The sequence below is a fragment of the Phaethon aethereus genome (genome assembly GCF_964289735.1).
Source record: "Phaethon aethereus genome assembly, chromosome: 7".
Classification (NCBI taxonomy): Eukaryota; Metazoa; Chordata; class Aves; order Phaethontiformes; family Phaethontidae; genus Phaethon; species Phaethon aethereus.
Genome location: NC_138583.1, coordinates 10,473,275 through 10,490,448, shown reverse-complemented (window position 1 = coordinate 10,490,448; position 17,174 = coordinate 10,473,275). Strand labels below are relative to the sequence as shown.

The 17,174-nt window shown below is 39.0% G+C and overlaps 1 protein-coding gene across 1 annotated transcript in view; it reads left to right on the top strand.

Annotated features, from left to right (window-relative positions):
- Positions 1 to 17,174, top strand: part of GRID1 (glutamate ionotropic receptor delta type subunit 1) — a gene marked incomplete at its 5' end in the record, with an annotated part of 552,836 nt that overhangs the window by 289,922 nt on the left and 245,740 nt on the right. The window contains one exon of the mRNA XM_082002351.1: positions 16,611 to 16,816. Coding sequence (XP_081858477.1) covers positions 16,611 to 16,816 — 206 coding nt within the window. The remainder of the gene's footprint in view (positions 1 to 16,610; positions 16,817 to 17,174) is intronic.

Below are 17,174 nucleotides of genomic sequence, written 5' to 3'. Positions count from 1 at the left end.
GAACTGCACAGCAGTATGAAGTAGCTGCTTTCCTTATGCCATTGACTGAAGTGATGCCACATCTCTGAGCCTGCTTGGTATTTCCTGCTTCTGCTGAAGGAACGAACTCTTCAGGAGTGCACGAGTCTCTTTCTCCATCAGCATTAATATAATGCAGTAAAGGTTGGCCAAAATAGTAGCCACTGAAATCCTTTTCAATTTGAAAAAATCCTTTTCAAACATGATTTAGAAACAATTTTTTAGCATTAATTACTTAATTTATTTTAAAATTATGGTTTACTGGAAGCACCCCCGATAGCAACATCTTTTCACATCTGTGCTTTTGGAAGGCTAGGAAGACAGGATATCTGAGCATAAGAAAACAGAGGTGTTCACAGAGGATGAGTTGCACTCTACTTAGTGTCCCCTCTGGGAGCAAATACACCACTCGGAGATACAGCAGGGATAGGCATGGTGGGAAGGGGACCTCTGGCATTGAGTGAGATGGGAGAGAGGAAGAGGAGAAGCTGGCATCCATGTGGAAACAGGGAGATGGCATCACAGAGAGCAGTTTTCTGAAGGTGTAATTTAACAGGTTTTATGAATAAGATCATCCATGTTGATGGGTGCGTGTCCTGGATAACTGTACACTGTCTGAAATCTTGCACGGTGCAGCTGATGCTTGATTTTTCTGAGTAAGAGTTTGAAGCAATATGTATCTTTGCCTCTGACAGAAGGAATCCAGCTCTTTGCATACAGAACAGACATTATCATGGAGGGGTTATCTCCCTCACATAGTAACCGTTACTCTGTGTTTTCTGGTTTGTGGGGGTTTTTTTTCTTTTCTTTGCTAATGGAAAGATCCTTTCTACTTTTCCAGAATCTAAACTTGAAAGAGATGCTGTGATGTTTTGTCTCTTCATTTGGACGGTTGTAAATCATGTTTGATTTGTGGGATTTCTTTGTTTTCTTTTTTTTTCTTGTAAATGAAGTAATAGACTTGAGGATACACTTCAGTGGGTGGTGGGTTTTTTCCTTTCTATTCTTCAGTAGTTGCTAAAAGAATTTGCCTCAATATTCCCATGTCACTCTTCAGTGTCCAGTTCTTTCATTTTCACAGTCAACCTTGCTAACTCTCTTTACGTTGCTTTAGCCCCTGGGACTATGCACTTCACTAAATCCACTGCAAATTTCAGATGATTCATTCTCTTCTCTTGTAAGTAGGTTTTTTACTCTGTCTGTTCAAATTGTCATCAGCATACTGCAAAGTTCAAGAAGTATTTTTTTTTCCTGCTATGCTTATTCTCAACTAAGTAGTCTATAATCATTCTAATATTCCTCCTTTGGCTTCTGCACTTAAATTATACCATGTTTGATCAAGGGAAATATTTTTATTGCTTGTTATTTATTGCTATAGCAATGAAGTCCTATTATACCTCCCCGCCTCTCATACTACAGAGATTTAAACAAATACATGTTTTTGGTAGGACTTTTCCTAATTGGGGCTGGGAAAGAGTATTTATATACATAACATTGCAGAATCAATAAATTGATCATTGATCACTTCAGATAGGAATGAATGATGGCTCTATAAGAAGAGAGTAGGGACTTACTCTACTCTTTAAAAGTAAATTTAAATTGTGTGTTTCAATCAGTGAAACGTAAAACAGAAATATTAAGTTTTTATGAAATAATGTATAAAGAATTTAATCAATGACCGCCTAACTTCCAGCTCTCTCTCTCTTTTTTTTTTTCCTGGTGTTAAAGCACATTTCGCTGGTCATTCATTCCACTCTTTGAGCAAAAGAGCTGTGTTCATACAAACACTGAATACTTGTTTCCAGGGGAAAAAAGAAGATTCTTTTTCATGCAAACAGTAGATAGTGTAATAGAGCCTTGGAGGTGGCTGGGATGTGAGGTTTCAAGTCCTGTCACTACAAATGCACAGCAGTGGTTCTGGGGACATGTCAAAAGAAATGAAGTGTGAAACTGTATCTTCGACCTCTTTCCAGAAGGTTTTGAAATAAGGGCGTTTCCAGCAGTTTACATGGCTGTCTCCTTCCCTGAAGTTTACAGCTATATTGTCTGCGCTGCTGTAGGAGTCATTGTAGTTATATGTCAGGAGATGCATCTAAGTAAATATTAAGGCTGAGAAGGAAGAAAGTGCAGATGAAATCTGTTATTGTACTCAATGACCAAAAGCAAATTCATGATAGTGAGAGGAATGATAATATGGGTGAATGAAGAGATTTTGAAGAAATACCTGAACTGGAATGAGCCTCATTTTTTGCTGAAAGAAGATTGAGACGATAAAGTAACAAAGATGTCGAAGCTGAAGAAAGTAATTCAGTGTTATTTTGCCTTCCAAAGACTTCCCACTGACATTAAGTGGTCTTTCAGAGATCTGGGTGATGTGCTCCTGACGAGATGCCTCTAACCCTGCCCCAAAGTACTTAATTATATAACCAACTATATTTCAGACACAGAAGTGCTAGAACATACTATGTAGCATCAAAGCACTGTGATTATCATGATGATTAAACTCAAACCTTAAGACAACTAAAAGAGGTGTTAGCTATATTTGGTGCATGAATGAGCTAGTAGAATGAGAAGTGTTAGTCTTTATCTGGTCATTTTATGAGTATTTACAGTATGTGAAAGTTATCTTAAAGCTAGAAAGAGGTAGAGCTTGATGTGTTGTGTCAGAGGAATAAAAACCTGGGATTCTACCTGGAGTGAGGACCAGAATAAAAGATAAAGATAAAAATAAGGATCACAGCATGGTAGGGGTTGGAAGGGACCTTTGAAGATCATCTGGTCCAACTCCCCTGCCAAGGCAGGATCACCTAGGGCAGGTTGCAAAGGAACGCATCCAGTCGGGTGTTGAGTGTCTCCAAAGAAGGAGACTCCAGAACCTCCCTGGGCAGCCTGTTCCAGTGCTCTGTCACCCTCACAGTGAAGAAGTTTTTCCTCATGTTGAGGTGGAACTTCCTGTGCTGCAGTTTATGCCCAATTGCCCCTTGTCCTATCACTGGGCATTACTGAAAAGAGACTGGCTTCATCCTTCTGACAGCCAACCTTCAGAGATTCATAGACACTAATAAGGTCCCCTCTCAGCCTTCTCTTCTCCAGACTAAACAGCCCCAGGTCTCTCAGCCTTTCCTCATATGAGAGATGTTCCAGTCCCTTAATCATCTTCGTAGCCCTCCGTTGGACTCCCTCCAAAAGTTCCCTGTGTCTCTTGAACTGGGGAGCCCAGAACTGGACACAATACTCCAGATGAGGCCTCACCAGTGCAGAGTAGAGGGAGAGGATAACCTCTCTCAACCTGCTGGTCACACTCTTCTTAATGCACTTCAGGATACCATTGTCCCTCTTGGCCACCAGGGCATATTGCTGTCCCATGGATAACTTACTGTCTACCAGGACTCCAAGGTCCTTCTCCTTAGAGCTGCTTTCCAGCAGGTCAACCCCGAACCTGTACTGGTGTATGGGGTTGTTCCTCCCCATGTGCAGAACTCTACACTTGTTAAATTTCATGAGGTTCCCCTCTGCTCAACTCTCCAGTCTGTCCAGATCCCGTTGAATGGCAGCACAGCCTTCTGGTGTACCAGCCACTCCTCCTAGTTTTGTATCATCAGCAAACTTGCTGAAGGTACATTTGAACCCTTCATCTAGGTCATTGATGAAGATTTTAAACAAAACTGGACCCACTACTGATCCCTGGGGAACACCACTAGCTACAGGCCTCCAATGGGACTCTGCGCCGCTGACCAAAACCCTTTGAGCAATGTTCCTTAGCGAGTTGTCGATCCATCTCACAGTCCGCTCATCCAACCCATACTTCCTGAGCTTCACTATGAGGATATTGTGGAAGACAGTGTCAAAAGCCTTACTGAAGTCAAGGTAAACCACATCCACTGCTCTCCCTTCATCTACCCAGCTAGTCGCTCCATCATAGAAGGCTATCAGGTTGGTCAAGCACAATCTCCCCTTGGTGAATCCATGCTGACTACTCCTGATAACTTTCTTTTCATCCATGTGCCTAGAGATGGCCTCAGAAGGAGCTGTTCCATCACCTTCCCAGGGATGGAGGTGAGGCTGATCGGTCTGTAATTTCCCAGGTGTTCTTTCTTGCCCTTTTTGAAGACTGGGGTGACAATGGCTTTCTTCCAGCCTTCAGGCACCTCTCCTGTTCTCCATGATTTTTCAAAAATGATGGAGAGAGGTGTTGCAACAACTATATATGTTGTTAACTATATGTTAAGCTGAAATCCTGCAGCTCGTTCATCTAGAGTTCAAACAGACTTTGCATGCTCTTATACTGGAACATCACATGGATAAATTGTTCTTATGAACTCAGCAGATGTATTTTTTCTTAGGAACTGGAATATGTAAAAGTAATGTGAATTTACTAGCTATATTTTTAATCTTTTATATTTTTCTTTCACTGCACTGTGGTAATGCAGTCTTTTCTTAAGGAAAGTGTTCTGTTTTCCCCTCTCCAACTATTCCACAAGAACAGAAAAATGAGAAGTCAGTAATTACACTAAAATCTCGTCCTTACCTGATTGATGGATTTTTGGATGCTCAGCAGTAACATATTATCCTATCCTTTCTGACACGACATCTTGTCCTCTTCCAAGCCATTGCCTTATTTAAAGTAACTGAATTTAGCACAGTGTCTGCTTCTGTGAACTACGTTAAGGTGTGCAGACTTGCCAGCACCCAGCAAAGATATCAGTACCTGTATAGTGCTGCTCAGCCAGAGATGTACTTCACAGCCTTTTCTGATGATAATTTTTTTTCCCAGTGACATTCAGAATTGCTTAATTCCTTTCCAGTAAATTAGAAGACATTAGCTAAGGAATTAAGTTAATTGGGGGGGGGGGGAGGGAAATAGATGTCTTCGTTCAAATGTTAACCTTAGGGTATATTTGGCTTCCTAACTGGCCTTCATACTAATGGCTGTAATCAGTAGATACAAGGTTGTCAGTTTTCAGGGGAGTGCACTGAAGCTTTGTCCTGATGAGTCCCACAATCAAATTTCAATTTACTGAGGTGTATAGCTCTCTTGTTTAATTTACTCATAAATATATGTAATGGCGATCCTATAGTAACCCCCAATTTTATAAATACACAAATAAAACCCTCTAGTGTCCCCAAGGTAAACTGAGAATGCTGAATGCTTCTTGCTTTTGAACGTGAAGTTTTGTTTCCCTTGTGCAAGCACCTAGTTTTCTCTCAGTGTAGATGTCAAAATAACTTTCTAGTTAGTTGTGACTGGAATTTTTTGGAGACTTACACTGTTGCCAAACTGGGGATGGTTTTGACTAGTAAACAAAGGACTCTCTTACTGTACTTGACTGCTTTTATTCAAATAAAGGAATTTTAATTAAATTTGTGTGGGACACGCTAATGGAGTGTTTTTCCCATTATCCTTTTTTATAGCTGAGTTTTTAATGAGGAGATACTATTTTCCTAAGCCTGTAAATATTTCTCTCTGCTGTTGCTCTATAGAAATATAGTAAAGAGAAGAAGAAAAGCTATTTTTACAGATCGTTGTTAATTTTCAAATGCAGGGCTTCAGTGAAACCTGGGTAATTGCTCTTGTGTCTGAGCACATATGAAACAAATTATAGGCCTGCTTTTCAGGAGCAAGTTTACTGTGCCGTCACAAAGGCCATGTGTTCAGTCATGGGCACAAGCTGTTAAAATATCAGGGTTGTAGTTTGGAGGGGAGGGTTGCACAGGAGGATTGATGGAAAAGGTGTGAAGGTTTTTCCTTGTTTTTTATGGCTATTTTAAGAAACAAGGGCTTCACATCTGAGAAGGTGGAAGTGTGTTGTATGCATTTGAAGTTTTTGCCTTGATTATTGTCATAGGAATAAATTACAATGGGTAGTAGCTATGTGAACACTAATTCATATGTTGAGAGATTTCATATGTGGGAGCAGACTTGGCATTGAGTTTCCTCATACAAAGCTAAATATACACTTGAATGTTTGTAGGACTAAGGCCTAAACCACCTCATTTTTCAGTCTGTTAAAATGTGTTACTTTTGTTTACAATATGGTAAGTGGAGAGTCCTTTGTCACTAATCTTGGTACGGTGTACCAGCTCAGTGTTACCAGTTGTCTTTTCAGTAATCATTACTCGTTATTTTCCAAAAGCATGGAGCTAACAGAGGGATGCCTGAGGGAGTTTTTAGCTGATGACAAAGTATAAGCAGATTCATATTTCTGTTCTTTAGCGTGTTGGTTTTGTTGTTTTGGGGTTTTTTGTGTGTGCTTTTTCCCCTCTGGGATCAGAATGGAGTACTTGCATTTGCCATCACACTGAAAGTAGTTGTCATAATGCAAATGAATAATTAGCAATTGTTTTTTTGCTGTTAGTTTGTCATTGGCACATTTCTACAAGAGGGACTAATTGATGATCATTATATGTGACATGAACTTAGGTTTTGTTTTCAACTCCTTCCCGCTTCTGCCAAGAGATTTGTTATCTCGGTAGGGATGCTTCTCATCTTGATTTTAACAGAAAATACTGGAGAACAGAGGAGTCTATAATTGATTTTTTTTATCCTTTTGCATTTTTGTGCAGAGATTTATGGAGGCTGTATTGCAAAAACTGACTTTAAAAAAAGTAGGAAATTAAAGAAGCATACATAATTTTTCTAGTTTTCTGAATTTGTTGTCTTTATGAAAATGCACGTTGTGAGTCAAACAGCTAGTCAAGGAAATTAAACTTCAGCTACCACCATCCTCATTACAGCCTGATGGACATCATTTAAGTAAAATAAAGATTGGCCAAATGGTCCTTCTTCCTGGGTTCTGAGCTAAAAATATGCACACCGTTGCCTTTAGCTTGCTAGCAGGTGACCAGATATTGGCCAAGTAGTTCAGGATGGGCTTGCCAAGGCAGGTGAGCTATGTGCAGCTCAGTGCCACGCTCAGCCTCCACGTGAACTGGTGTCCGTATGGTGCGTGTGGTGTGGTGACACAGAGCCTTACTGGTAATTGCAGCCTGGTGCTGACTCGGTCAGAGCATGCTCGACTAATGGTGATAAGGCTGAAGACAAGGTGCAGATTCAGTGCTCCTGTACTGAGTGCTCTGAAAAGCGAGCGATGGAGTGAAACTGGCTTCTGCCAAAGTGACATCTAGATTTCTCAGTGTAGAAGATTGCAGGTAGTAGGAAATTAATATCAGTAAGGACTTGATTGTCCAAAAGCTGAGACTGGTTGAGAAATAGTAACCTTGAATAGAATTCCTCTTTCCTCAGTGAAGAGGACTCTATCCCTAGATGGTGCCAACAACAAGAGCTGGCAGCTCTGACAGCCTTTCTGCTACTTCTGTGCCCAGGGCATCTTTTTACTTGAACCTACAGAAATATGCCAATGAGAGAGAGTTTCTTCAACAGAAAGCTGAGTTGTTATTTGCTGACGTGTGGTTAAGTAGGTATAACAGCAACTAGCTCCCGTAATGTGTATTTATAGTATTTATTGTACTGTACAGGTGTTTATAAAGTACCTTGAGATCCTTAGCTGAAAGGTGTTGTATAAATGCAAGCAATAATTATTGTTACACATATAAAAAAATAAGGTCTTCCTGCCAGTAGCCTTTCCTCAAGGGGGAGTTTAATTTCTTTATCTGCAGTAGTTTTATTGCAGTCTCTCTTGAGACCGCAATGTGCAGTATTTAAAGTTGATTTAAACAAGAGGCAGGCTCTGCAATTCATTAAAACCAAAGGAAGGTGCTTCTACCTTCTCTTCGCTGGACGCTTAGCCAGAATGAATCTCTTTCAAATTCTCAGGTGACTTCTGGTTTTCTCTGAACGAGAAGAGATGACTTTTGCCTCTATTTAAGGCATTCCTTTTGCACATTCAGTTTGTTTCAGGATGTGCTTATTTGCATTTGCTTACTCCTAGTTTAGGGTTACCAGTCTTATTTATGAAGGGCATACTTCATGTGTCAAAGTATGATAACAAAATTTACAACACAGTAACAGCTTCTTCACAGTAACAATAGCACTTGTGTTAAAGCAGACAGACTTACAGTCCCAACATCCTAAACAGACACTATTAATTCAGATGTTCATGTGAAATAATATGGCTTCAGGAAGGTGCATCTCAGCCCTCCAAAAGAAGAAAGATATTATTTTCTTTATGTACTGGTGGATGAATGTTTAGAATTGCTTGTACTCAGTAATAACAAATATTAGGCTCAGTAATTTCATGTAATCATATTAATTAGATGAAAAATATATTCTGTTTAAACTTAGGATATACATCAGCAAAAGCATAATTTCTGTCAATACATCTATTTTTGTCTCATAGGAAGATACAGCAATAACACTGTACAGTGTCTTTAAAAGTATTTCAATGTATTAACAGAAGTAGTGAGATGAGAAGCTATTATAACTCATTTGAGTGGTTTACCATTGGGCAAACAGTTGGCAATTACTGCACTTGGAAGAATTAAATGGATGATTTGAATGGAAATGCTAGTTCTTCAAGTGAATTCCCTTTTTACATCAATTGTAGCATATGTCCACATTTTTTCCAACATTAATGAATTTCCTGAGGTGGTTTCCCTTGTGCTTTTGAATGCTAAGTGTTAAAATCCATCAGGAGAGACCAGTAGTTGACCTTTTGTGCTAAATGTGAAAGGGCTGTTGTAGCCTTTAGAAGGTTTTTGTGCTTCTGGGCCTCCTGGGAAGCTCCAGTTACTTTCAGACTGGATCAGCTGTGTCAGGAATGAAGCATCAGTTGCCCAGAATAACTTTTTAATATTTTTAATAGTGATGTCTGCCTTCTATCATAAGTTGAATCTGAAAACATCTGTTTGTGCATGCAACACATCTGGCTTTATGGTGTGTTCTGTCCCTGTCCCATCTGTTCAGGAGTGAAAATCACCAGTAGCTGTGACTTATCTCTATTCAAAGTCCTTTTCATATTTAAAAGCCTGATAATAAAATCGATGTAGGTAGAATAACTGCCCAATAAAAAATTTTCTGCAGCCATTTTACAGGCTTCAGCCTTTGATATAACAAGGGGTTCTGACTAGACCTTTGCATTTGATTAATCCTCATGCTTGTATCAAAACACATGTGGTAAGATTTTCAGTTTCTGTGGAGAGGTAGTCAAATGTCAGCCTGTGATCTAGATTTAAATGGCAAATCAATGTTCCCTGTATTTATCAAAGATTACATTTCTGATAGCCTGCTTTATTCATTCCAGAAACCTCTGATTTCTTGCTTTTCTCTCAACTCTTTGAGAAGAGGCTGTGCAGCTTCTGGGTCTGAATGGCATTATGTAGTGCCTGGTTGGTCAGGCAGTGCAGGTGCTGGCATGTTCCTTTGTCTTTGATTGATGTTAGTAGAACTGTCCAAGAGAGAAGGGTGTAAAAAGGGGAAAGGAGAGTCCAATGGGATCCTGAAAATTCCTAGGTTAAAATGCTGAAGGTGAACTGATCTGGATGCTCATAGTTTACATGGGCTTAAAGGGCAACCATGCAGTTCTATGGAGGAGAAAGCCACTAAGGGTTATAACGCAGAAATACACTTGTGTAGTGCATGGAAATGCAAAGGAACCACACCTACCTGAGGAATCCCCTGCATTGCAAACTATGAATTGTTGGAACAATGTTAAAGGCAAGTATTGCTCCACGATTGCTCCTCGTTTATGCTCTGTTTGTCAGAGAGCTCAGCAGACCTTCTTGTCTGGTCTCATCTGGTATAGCTGTTCTTATATAAGCTGAATAATTAAAAAAAAATTCATGCATTTATTGTACTTGCTATTATATGTATTTGTTATAATAACTATTGCCTAGTTACTGACTTCCTTCATTTCCTCCTCCAAAAACAAGAAAAAAAAAAAAAAGGATATAATTGCAGAGGTGTTACTTTGCACTCTGGTGTATCTAAAAGCATGCAAGAAGGCAAAGATTTTTTTAGCAGAAAGTTTTTGAAGTGAAACTTCATTAGGAATGAGATGAATAAATCACAGAAATTGTTTTGAAACTGAGTTCTAATGTTTGTAGAAAAATTATCTGGCTGATAGCAGTTATCTTAGCACTGATAAGATACTACCTTCAACTACCTGAAAGGGGGTTGTGGCAAGGTGGGTGTTGGTCTCTTCTCCCAAGTAACACGTGATAGAACGAGAGGAAATGGCCTCAAGCTGCACCAGGGGAGGTTGAGACTAGATATTAGGAAAAATTTCTTCATCGAGAGGGTGATCAGACATTGGAACAGGCTGCCCAGGGAGGTGGTGGAGTCAACATCACTGGAAGCGTTCAAAAAACGTGTAGACATGGCACTTCAGGACATGGTTTAGTGGTCATGGTGGTGTTGGGTTGATGGTTGGACTTGATGATCTTAAAGGTCTTTTCCAACCTTAATGATTGTGGGAATATGGCAGGCAGAGACATATGAGGAAACGTGGTAGGTGGAGGGAGATGTTACATGCTTGGAGAGAGATGGTAAGAATGAAGGAAAAAAATATTTTTTGAAGTAGAAAATGTACCTTACTAATATAATTTCACATTTGCACTGGGATCCAGTAAGCACTGGTCCTGGTTTCAGTTGGGATAGAGTTAATTTTCTTCACAGAAGCTATTATGAGACTATGTTTGGGATCTGGGATGGAAATAATGTTGATAACATACTGATGTTTTCAGTTGTTGCTAAGTAGTCAGGGACTTGTCCAGCTTCTCATGCTGGCCTGCCAGCGAGGAGGCTGGGGATGCATGCGAAGCTGGCAGGAGACCCAGCTGAGACAGCTGACCCAAACTGGCCAAAGAGATGTTCCATACCATACAATGTCATGCTCAGTGTATAAAGCTGGGAAGAAGAAGGGAAGGGGTGGGAGACGTTTGGAATTACGGCTTTTCATCTTCCCACGTACCCGTTACGTGTGATGGAGCCCTGCTTCCCTGGAGATGGCTGAATACCTGCCTGCTGATGGGAAATGGTGAATGAATCCCTTGGTTTGCTTTGCTTGTGTGCATGGCTTTTGCTTTACCTGTCTTTATCTCAACCCACAAGTTTTCTCACTTTTACCCTTTTGATTCTCTTCCCCATTCCACCAGGGGAGAGTGAGCAAGTGGCTGCGTGGTGCTTAGTTGCTGGATGGAGTTAAACCACGACAGCATTAACATTCAAATGCTAATGTAGTCATATTTATTGTAACAGACTTTGTTGTTATACTTTCTGGTCTAATAATTCCATTTGAACAGTTACATCATACTGTGAGTATTTTAGGTTGAAAATTCGAGTGCTTGCTAAAAGTCTGATTTTTCTAGATGATTATCTATTTCTAGATAATTCCCTTTTGGAAGCAGAAATAGTAATCTTCCCTCTATTTTTTAAAGCAAGAGAATTTTATTTATTAATATAAGAACAAGAGCTACTTCTGAAGTAGCTTACTTCAGAAGTAAGTAGTAGAAAGCTTCAGTAGTAAAAAACTTACTTTCAGTTTTCCTAAAATACTAGAGTATATACGAATCCTTCAAGTAGGTTGTTACCTGTAGCAAGGACCGAAAGATAGTGTTCAAAATCAATCATTCAGAAAGCTTATAATGCGACAGGAACCTAATCATCAGGATGTGCGTTTCTGTTTCTTACTCCAGTCTGATAATCCCTTATTTCTTAGATAAACAATTTGCAGTTGCAAAAATTATGTACAAAAGCCATTGTAAAATAAAATGAATGAAACCCATGAAACTGAAGAGGTTTAGGAAACCTGTTTCAGAGTGCTTACAAGTTATCTTCCAAATCAGTGAATTCTAGAATGTGTATTTTATTCTGTTGTAAGAAATTAAATAGAAAGTGGGAAGTATTCTGTCCAGTTTGGAGTCAAGAGAGACTAACCTACAATAAAGCAGAGTATCTTTGTATTAAAGGTAAGAAATAGTCATTTTTGTCTTCATGGAGCTTAAGTTTAAGGAAAAGTGCCTTGAAATTGTTCCTAAAATGTTGGAAAAGATGAATATATTTTTTACAGGTGTATATATACTAAAATAATGAAACTACCCAAGCCTCCCTGATACTGTCCTTTAAATACTTTTAAATATATCACCAAAATGATGCTCAAATAAAACTAACACTGGGAGGGGGGGGAAGTGTCAAGTGTAGAGCCCACAATCAGGAAATTAGAAAATTCAAAAGCTCAGCGTTTCCTGTCTGGTCTCAGTTTTTTTCACACTTATTTACTTTTCCCTTTTACAAATCTGCAGGTGGAAGGTTTGGTGTAGGTCATTTGAAAATAGAGCTTAGTGACGATACTTCAGTCCTCCCAGAATTTACTTGGTGGTGGGTAAGAATGAAAGGGTGTGAAATTATTTCTTTCTGCTTCTTTAGCCTTGCTTTCAGCTCCAGCTTGGTACTTCAGTGTGCTTCCAGCTGTTTTCTGCCCAAAGGAAAATGTTTCCTGGCCACGTGCTGCCTCAATTTCTGTCAATTGGGGTTAGGAACTGGTGTTGGAAAGGCAATTATACTGCGCTCTGTCTCCTGGAAGTTTCTTTCAACAATGAGCCATCCTTAAAGGCTGGTTGTGCCCAACCACACAGCTGTTTCATACAAAAATATCTTAAAGCTGCTTGTGTCAAGGCCAAGAATCAGATCCTCTAAATTTGTGAAAGATGAATGCTATCATAGACTCTGTGAACTTTTTTCTGTAAACAAGATTATAGATAATATATTATAAAAATTAATTACCTTGTAGATGACAATAAGCTTTACATATATATAGGTAGCTGATGCCATATTTAGTAGTTATGTTTGTGTTCCAGTCAACCAGCGCAGTGACCAGCCTAACCTCCAGCAGGAAATGGTATATTCCATTACTCCTTAAAGTACAATAAAGCCTTTTATTTATGGCAAGCATTAGTTTTGCAGTTACAGTAACAGAATTAATATCTTAGCAGTGCATCAAGGCTTTTCTTACATCCTTGTAATAGTTATCCCTGATATTGTCTCGTTCTTCTGCTGTCAGAGCTAAACATACGGTAGATCTGTCAGAGTTAGGAAGAAGGCTCTTGGCCACAGAGATTCTCTCTCCAGCCAGATGTAACAGAAAAGACACGAAGTTCCTAAGAAATTTGCTTAGTTAGTGCTGATTCCAACCTGCTAATTTCATGTGATTGTGGTTGACACTGGAGTATTGTAAACATGTTGACTTACATGGTTTTACAGATCATTTTTATGAGAAATGCTCACCTGAGTGCATTTTGTACAGTGTCATTCTCCTTCTGGAGTGTAGGTATTGCATCATCTTCAAGAAAGCGATGTTCTCTAAAGAGAAATTTTCAAATATTGTCTCTGAAACTCTGCATGTTAAGCATGCACATACCAGGTGGGCGGTAGTTGGATAATTAAAATAGTACTATGTGATTTTTGTGGTTGAATGTAAGCTACACCCTGAGCAAAAGTAACTAACTGGAAAACTGAGGGCAGAGATAGCTGTAGGTTGTGTAGTCACAGCAAACGGGTCTTTCATTTGTCAAATGTTCTAGGCAGAAGTGTTTGACTGTGATTGAGTTTGGATTGCTATACTTCTCCTATTAAGTATGAAATAAACAGGCACAAGGAATTACTTTATTAATAATAGATCAGGAGAACTCTCTGAAGTTAGAATCTGAACTTTTTAATAAAGTGTCACTGTTAAGACTAGAAGAGACAGAAAGCACAGGCAAAAGAATTTATAGAATCCTTTAGTTTTATTAAATTCTGTGTGAATTTTATAAGACTCCTTTTAGTTTTGAAGAAAATGAAGGATTAACTGTCCTAAATTATGACAAGTGGAAGGAAATTCCTAACTCTTTCTGTGGATGTTTCTGTTTGAGCTGCCATGGAACATAGCTCAGTATTTCTCTTACGTTGCATGGATTTGTGGTCTACTAAATGGAGGGGAAAAAAAAAAAAGGGCATCAAACTCACTCTCCGATGTGATATGTTAGATAAAATAAAACTGAGCCTAATTCATTTTGATTAATAAGCAGATGTTCCTGCATATGTGCATGTGTTTGTGTATATATGTACTGATACGTTTTAAGAAACGATTGCCCTCTTGGTAATGATTGCAAGTAATTATTTGTGAAAAAAAATCCCATCATGTAGGCACCTAAAATTGTTAGGTGAAAACTAAACCTCTGAAAACTGCTCTTCAGTTCCCACTTCCACCTCTGAATTCCCACCAAAGCCTTCTCCTCCTCCTTGGTGTCATGTAGGAACAGGCATGTCAGTGTTCAGGAAGATACGGTCATGCAGTTCTTTCTAATTGCCAACACTGAATAAATTCACATTCACTTATCTGTGAAAAACTGTCAGGTTTTGCTTATGCATTTGAGCTTGGGCAGTCTCTTCTGTCTCAAGTTTTGCTTTGTTCTCAAGCTGGAAGAAGTCTGCATCCTTCCATTTTTCAGACGGGGAGATAGCCTGTTTTCCTTGGGGGAAAAATTTGTAAGTGAAGACAAAATGCTCTTCCAAGTCCAAATAGCCTTACGATGTGCATCAGGTATTCTGTACTGGTCTACAACAATATTTCTAACCAGTAGTTGAGCAGGTCAGCTGAAAACATAAAGCAAAAAACCTGGAGCAGTGTCAGCAAAGTTAATCTTCTGTAAACAGCTTTCCTTTGTGCAGTGATAACTTTAGATGCTTGCGCAAAAAGACAAGTCATTACTAAACTATAAAAAAGGGAATTTTCTTACTGCTTGTCAAGCACTGCAGTAATTTTTAAGGAATAAACATCATTAAAAGAAAAATCTTTGTGTTTCATATATCACAGTTCCATAAAGTGAGCATAGGTATAGTAATGAATGCTAGTTTACTGAATTTAAATTAGCAAAATCCAAACTTAGCTTGACAACTTTAACAAAGTACTTTAACCTGTAAACAATAGTTGTTTGTCACTGTCATTATTTCAGCACACCTGCAATATTTAGCAGTTACACAAGTGCTAAAGTCTTCTGGCATTTTCCAAAAATGCCTGCATAACAATAAACCCCTTCCATTCCTCAGTGACTCAGGATTTTAGACAGTAAGCAAGTCTAGCAGGTATTTGACAGTGTGATAAAACTGCTGTAGACTTGCCTAAGTCACCAGCAAAACCCTCCGGAGTGCACCTTTCCTGATGGTGGGGTTGGCTGGAATGATGATCATTCCCATGTTTGGATAGAAGCTTGAAGCTTCTAGAGGTGACTTTCGGTGCTTTTCTTTTGGATTTAATAGTTGCTAGTTACTTTGTTGACCCTAATATATTGCACTTGTACATAAGCTAAATTCTTTAGCTGTGTATTCTCACAAGATGTTACTTGTATCAGGTTTCATGAAATGTTTTTTTAGGCGAGAAAAAAGAAGTTCACATGTATATTCTGTGGCCATGCAACACCAAGACTGGTCGTGGTCTAAGAGCCCACTCAGATGGGGCAGCAAGGAATGCTGCTGCCTTGAATCAGACTAGATTTCAGTCCTCTGACTTTAGCAGTGTCTGTGGTATTGACACTTAGAACTTCATCAGAAGATGGTTAATTCCAGGATTAAAAAACCCCTAAGACACCAGCTGTTACAGTCTAGTTTGTAGGCATCATTAGAGTTACAGTAAAGTTTTCTGAAGAGTGAGTTTTATTATGGGAAGAATAAATGTACTGTAACTTACACCATTTGGCTTCATCCATGAGCTGAAATTTAATGAGAAAAGTGTGAGAAATGAATGTGAGAAAAAAGGGTTAAATACTTTCTTATTCAAGACAAATTATGTGTGTTTCAGATAGAATTAAGGGCTCCTAATGACATGGTACAGCTGTGATCAGGTCACTCTTAATTTTGAGAACAACCTGGTTCAATATAAGCTTTGGCCTTTTACTTGCTTTAAATTTCACTACAAAATAAAAACTCAGACATTTATTATAGAAAAATGCTGAGAGTCATGAAGGCAGAGTACAATTTGAACCAGCAGATTTCAGCATGAAAATAGTACAAAATGTGTGTTCCTTCCTGTCCTAATAAACGTGGTTAGGAAAATTTTTTTTTTTCAATCAGCCTGAAGTTGAGGGACAGAGCTCAAAGGAACAGGTTTTGAAGGGGCTTGTTTGCATGATTTCCCCTACTGAAAGTGAATTGTTTTACACTGTAATACATTCTAATGGTTTGGGGCTTTGTGTACCATAGGTTTATGGGGTAATGGTAAACCTCTGGTTAGGTAGGTAATTTATAGGAGAGGAAGGGAGGAAAAAAAAAAAGAGATTAAAAGAATGGCTGTGTGTATTCTGGATATTGTAATTTTTTTCTTGGGAAAAGCAGGAATTATGTAAGACAGGTTGTGGTAGAAGGAAAGAAGTTTATGAGTGAGTGATTTATCCGCCTTCTTATTCATCTGGTCCCAGATTTCTGCATTTGAACTGTGATATTGTTAGGGTGAGAGTGTCTTTGTGTTTGTGTAGTGTTTAAGCCCTGTGGCCTTGAGCTTCTGGGGAGGTATCCACAGCCACACAAATACATGAGCTGGCTCTTCCTAAGAGTCATTCAGAGACCTCTGGGGAAAAGTAATTGATGGAGTTTGTGTGGAATACTGTCCTTTTGACAGCACTGCCTATTTTTTTTTTTTCTTTTCTTTTCTCTTGTGTTACAGATATACGTGGACTGCAGGGATTTCTCGATCAGGCCTCAAGACTGGGACTTGATGTATCATTACAGAAAGTGGACAGGAACATCAGCAGAGTCTTTGCCAACCTTTTCACTACTATGAAAACAGAAGAGCTGAACCGCTATCGGGACACCCTGCGAAGGGCTATCTTACTCTTAAGCCCACGGGGAGCCCAGACTTTTATTAATGAGGTTAGTGCATGGTTATCTTCAACATTTCAGGAAAATATATTATGACTTCCGTGATACCTTGCCATGTTTTCTGAAGTGGTAGATTTTGACAATGCTGGTTGATAAATATTTGTCAAATAAGATTGTCAGACTCTACTGTCAGAGTATTGAAATATCAGGTACTCCAGATAATGCATACTTTCTGGTTAATGCAAATGGGACAGCATGGGCCCGATGGGCACTTTCAATAGAATAAACAACGCTTTGGGGCAATTCTTTCTTTCTGGTTGCATTCCATATCAACACTTTTGACCTGGTTTTCAACCGCTGTCAGCAAGTAACCAGAAAATCTACTATAGTCTATCAGAAATGAAACGTA